At 54.8% G+C, this 4,493-nt stretch overlaps 1 protein-coding gene across 1 annotated transcript in view; it reads right to left on the bottom strand.

Moving 5' to 3' along the window:
- The window catches only part of CFAP70 (cilia and flagella associated protein 70), a 26,254-nt gene that overhangs the window by 4,755 nt on the left and 17,006 nt on the right, over positions 1-4,493 (bottom strand). The window contains exons 19-24 of the mRNA XM_009278448.1: positions 4,391-4,451; positions 4,040-4,231; positions 2,969-3,076; positions 2,136-2,224; positions 1,282-1,434; positions 398-559 (exon numbers count right to left, since the gene is read on the bottom strand). Coding sequence (XP_009276723.1) covers positions 398-559; positions 1,282-1,434; positions 2,136-2,224; positions 2,969-3,076; positions 4,040-4,231; positions 4,391-4,451 — 765 coding nt within the window. The remainder of the gene's footprint in view (positions 1-397; positions 560-1,281; positions 1,435-2,135; positions 2,225-2,968; positions 3,077-4,039; positions 4,232-4,390; positions 4,452-4,493) is intronic.

The raw sequence follows: 4,493 nt of genomic DNA on the forward strand, positions 1-4,493 counted from the left end.
GACGGCCCCCCCCCCCCCTTCAGGAATTTGCCAAACACCCCATCTCCGGTAGGGCTCAGACACCCACCGTCCCCACTGCTGCCAGGGGGGCTGAGAGCCTGCCCGCTGCCGCCGACGTGGTGGCTCTGTGCTGGCACGCTAATGCAGAAGTCGCCCTCCTCGCTAGGATGATGAGAAATGGCTCAGCAGCAGCCTGAGACATTGCAGCTGGGACTTGGAGCCGGCACAAAGGAGCAGGGCAGGTCCATGCTCCAAGGAGCTGAGCTCCAGAAGGGTTTGCTGTGTTGCGAGATCTTGGCTATAGCTACAGATAGTGGAGACTTGTACCGGGGGTCTGAGATCTCCTGCTATTTGCTTTGTGGCGAATTCCCTCCCACCACTCCTGCTGGCTCCTCACCTCTTCCTCTTCCAGGTAGATGGAGCCCAGGCGCAGGTAGACGAAGTGCATATCCGCAGCATCCTCCACAAAACTGATGGTTCGCTCGTAGCACTCCTTTGCCTCGCCAAAGTCCCTCTTCAGGTAGCACAGGTGCCCTTTCTGAGCCCAGACATTTGGATTCTGTGCACACAAAACGGGGAGTGAGACGTGGCTGGGAGATGGGAGGGAGAGGGCCAGGGACCCCCGTAAGCAGCAGAAAAGAAGAGCTGGCCGGTGTTTGATTATAGCAGGACGGATTTTACGTACAAAGAGAAAATCAAGTCAGTGGGCTGCCTGCATAACACCAGCACTGGGAGCCCGCTCCGGCTTTTTCTTGCACGGTGTCCTGGCCCGTGCAAGGCTCCCCAGGTATCGTGAGTATGCAAATGGCATTCGGAGATGTCAGCTTCACAGCCCTCTCTGCCTTCCATTCAGCCCGACTCTCCAAAGCCGCCTTGCCTCTCTGCTGAACGGCAACCCTGTTTCTCATGACACAGAGCCTGACTCGCCAACAGAGGGAAAGAGGATCAGGGTATACACGTTCAAAGGGAAAAGAAAGGCAGACGCTGCAGAGTCCTCGCTCAGAAATGCCGCCTGTCTGTGCAGGAGATGACAGAAGACAAGTAATAAGCGGGGTAATGAGGAGGGCAGTGCTGCAGCCACAGCCTGATGTGGTTCATCAGCTGTGATTGTCCTCCCCTGCAGAAGCTGCTGCAGACTAGCGTTAGAATTGCTCGAGTGGAAGGGAAGCATGGGCTCTAGGTTCACACGCAGCAACAACACAGGTGGAGACCGCTGCGGTGTTTGGCCAGTGTCCTGCTTCGGGGCACCGTGCTGCGCCCCAGGAACACGCGGAGAATTACCATGTAGTCGATCCTAACGGCCTCGCAGAGACATTCTTCGCATTTGGAGAAATCTTCCTTCAGCAAGTAAGTCTGGGCCAGCGCCAGGTAGTATGCACAGGAGGGACCTCCCTGAAGGCTCAGCAGCTCGTGGGCAAGCGCCATGTGAACAAACTGTGGAGGAACGGCACACCGGCGCGGTTAGGAGAGGAGGCAAACCACGGGCACCCCCAGAAGCACACGGCAGGAGGACTGACTCGCACCTATTTGACTGCCATGAACAGAAAACAGACAGGAGATTCCCCCCCCCCCTTTGAATATTTACCTCCATTACTTCTAGTTCTGTTTTGCTTTTAGCAACTCTTTCTGCCATGTAAAATTAAGGCAGGCAGCATAACGTGGCAGTCAGAGATCCCAGAGAGATGACTCTGTGGGACAGGGACATTCCACAGGTGACACAAAAATTGCTCTGACATACACAAGCGTCTGAAACAAGAAAGGAGTACTGGCGCCTCGGAGGCATCACAATAATGCACCTCATCTCCGAATGTAGAGAGAAGAGCACGTCTGCACCATTTCTGACTTGGCTGTTCCCTCCGCAGCGAGCAGTGCTGAGCTGAGGCACCCCGAGAACCTCGCCTGCCTGAGATGACTGTGTCCCCAACCAGCATTTTGGTCTGAACACTCTGCCTGGCCACGGTTTTGCATTTCTGGGCAGCGGTGGTTTTGTTTCCTCTTGCGCTCGGCATCTGGGGTAGCCACAGCTTGTTCTCCGAGCCCAAGAAGGGCTGGAGCTTGCCACCAGCTCTTTGGTAATAACCCAGGGGAGGAGACCAAACCTCCCTTCCCACTCCTCCACTCCACGTTGAGCTGACCTGGACGGCATTGACTTTCATCAGGAATTCCACTGCCTTCATGAAGATTGTGCAGGGAGGTTGGCTAAGTCCTGAAACAGGGGATGGCGCTGCAAGAAAACGTGTCTCCATCAGTCCCAAAGTGGGCTTTTTATTTCTGAAGCAAGAGCAGGGGCTGAGACCCTGGCGGGGACAGAGGAAGCCCAGCAACGTGGTGTAAAGCCCGGGAGGTGGCAGAGGAGGCTGAAGCAGAGATTAACTCAGCGTTTCTTTCTGAAGGGCTTAAGTTTTTGTAAAAGATGTGAAAAGAACCGATGCTCTTGACCCACTAATTTTCCAGTCCAAACTCAGAGGAAGAGAAGGTAGGAATTTATGATTGAAGCTTGTCAGAGTTAACTACAGTGAGGCCCCTGCCTCCCCAAACCAACCCAGCAGGGCCTGAAGCACCCAGCACTGCCACCTCTTTGCCACCCATTGGAGAGTGCAGCTGTAGAGGAGGCAGATCATGCAACACACGGCCAGAGGAGATCCGTAGGGACAGTTTGAGAGCTGGCATCTCAGGAGGGAGACATCCGAGCAGCCGATAAAGGCAGCTGGGTGCAGTGACATGCAGGGAGAGCGCTGCATTCACCCGCTGGCTGTCCATCCTGAGATGTGCTGCTCTGAAAATCGGGATGAACCTCCTTTGCCTGGAGATTCCCTGGCTAGGGAGAGAGAACAAGCCTCGATGTCCCGCCTTGGCATCAGGATGGCCACGGCTCAGTGCTCCCAATTTGTTCCCCTCCCCACTGATCACACGAGGCCATCTCCCAGCACTGGGCTCTCCCTTACAGGCCAGGCCCCCATCCCCTCACCTTTCAGGGCTGCCTCCAGTGCAGTGGCCTCTTCCCCGGGTGCCGCGCAGGCCAGGGCAGGCTCCACCGCCTCTGGCAGTTTGTCAGCTGAGCCACCTGGAACCCTCTCTGGAATGAAACCCCCAACAACCATTAGGTGCAAAGAGTTTGCCATAAACTGCCTGGTTTGGAGCGTGATTCCGCAGGAATGGGGAAGAGAGAAAATACAAAAGATTTGCGGAACTGGGAAGAAATTTCTTTGCAGGAGGCAATACCTGGGTCTGGGGTTTTGAGTACAAGATTACCATGTGAAGCTAGAAACAGGTATAAATGAGGCAATATCCCTTCCCTCATAATCAGAAGGGGCAAAAAAGGGCATACGACACGAGGCCTGCCTGCCTGAGGCACGTTGCATGAAGTGGTGATAACGTTAAAAATAAAGCCAGCCGACATTTCCCGCAGCCTGGCCAAATATTTAGGACTCGGGACAGAAAGTCTTGGCTCAGGGTGAGGCTGGACGCAGCGAGGCTCCAAAGGAAGCCTTTGGTTCAGGATCACCACCGAGCAGCTGTTTTGCTCTTCGAATTGGCGAGGCAGTGCTTTCCAAGCTGTGTTGGGAAGTCACAGCCACAGCTTTCATGAAAGCTAAACCTGGATGACCCTCGTGTATGACTGTCACAGGGGCAGCTCTGCCCTCCCAAAGCCTCAAAAAGTACGCTCGCTTCCTCCAGCCGCCCTGGCCGCTGCCCACACATCGTTATACCAGCAGCACTGGGCTGGGGCAGAAAAACAAATGCGAAGGTTGGTCCCTCTGCTAGGCCACAGGTAAGACAAGGCATCGGCTGTGCTGCTTTCAGAAAGCTTCATCATTTAAAGCAGCACGCTTGCTGCTGTTGTCTCTCGCTGGCGTAGTTCGTGGTCAGCCTATTCTAGCTCACAGTCCACAACTTCTTCCTTTACACTTTGTATTTCTCCTCTTAGAAATACTTAGAAATTTCTCTTCTCCTTCCACTGTTCACCACCTCCCACGCTGCTCCGAGCCCCCTCCTCCTTGCTGGTGCTAGGGCACCTCCTGGTTTTGCTCGGCGTTACCTGGCAAGCACTCTTCTGGGCCTGGGCTGGGAGACCTCACACACGCAGCAGAAACGTGCTTTTCCCCTCCTTCTCCCTCAGCAGCCTCAGGGATGCTCCTCTCCTTGGCGAGCTGTGCTTGCAGTAGCTTCTTAGCCTCACGGAAGGCCATTTCCGCCTGAATGTTGTTATTCTGCAGCTCATAAAACAAACCTATGGGAGACAGAAAGAGCAGCGTAAGTAGACATCCGACCCTTAGGAAAATCCTTCCCTTAGCCCTCAGATTAGAGCAGGGAGAAGAGGAGCAGGGGCAGAAGCAATGCTTGTCTCTACAGGAACGCCTTGAGCACATAGGCTGGCTTGCTTTTGTACCTGAAAGCGTCCAGGCTATAATGCTGGATGGCTCCAAGCAGCAGGCATCCTCAAAGAAAATCTCTGCCTCTTCGTAGTGCTGCAGCACGACAGCCGCGACCCC

Source organism: Aptenodytes forsteri, unplaced genomic scaffold (genome assembly GCF_000699145.1).
Source record: "Aptenodytes forsteri isolate BGI_AS27 unplaced genomic scaffold, ASM69914v1 Scaffold26, whole genome shotgun sequence".
Lineage (NCBI taxonomy): Eukaryota > Metazoa > Chordata > Aves > Sphenisciformes > Spheniscidae > Aptenodytes > Aptenodytes forsteri.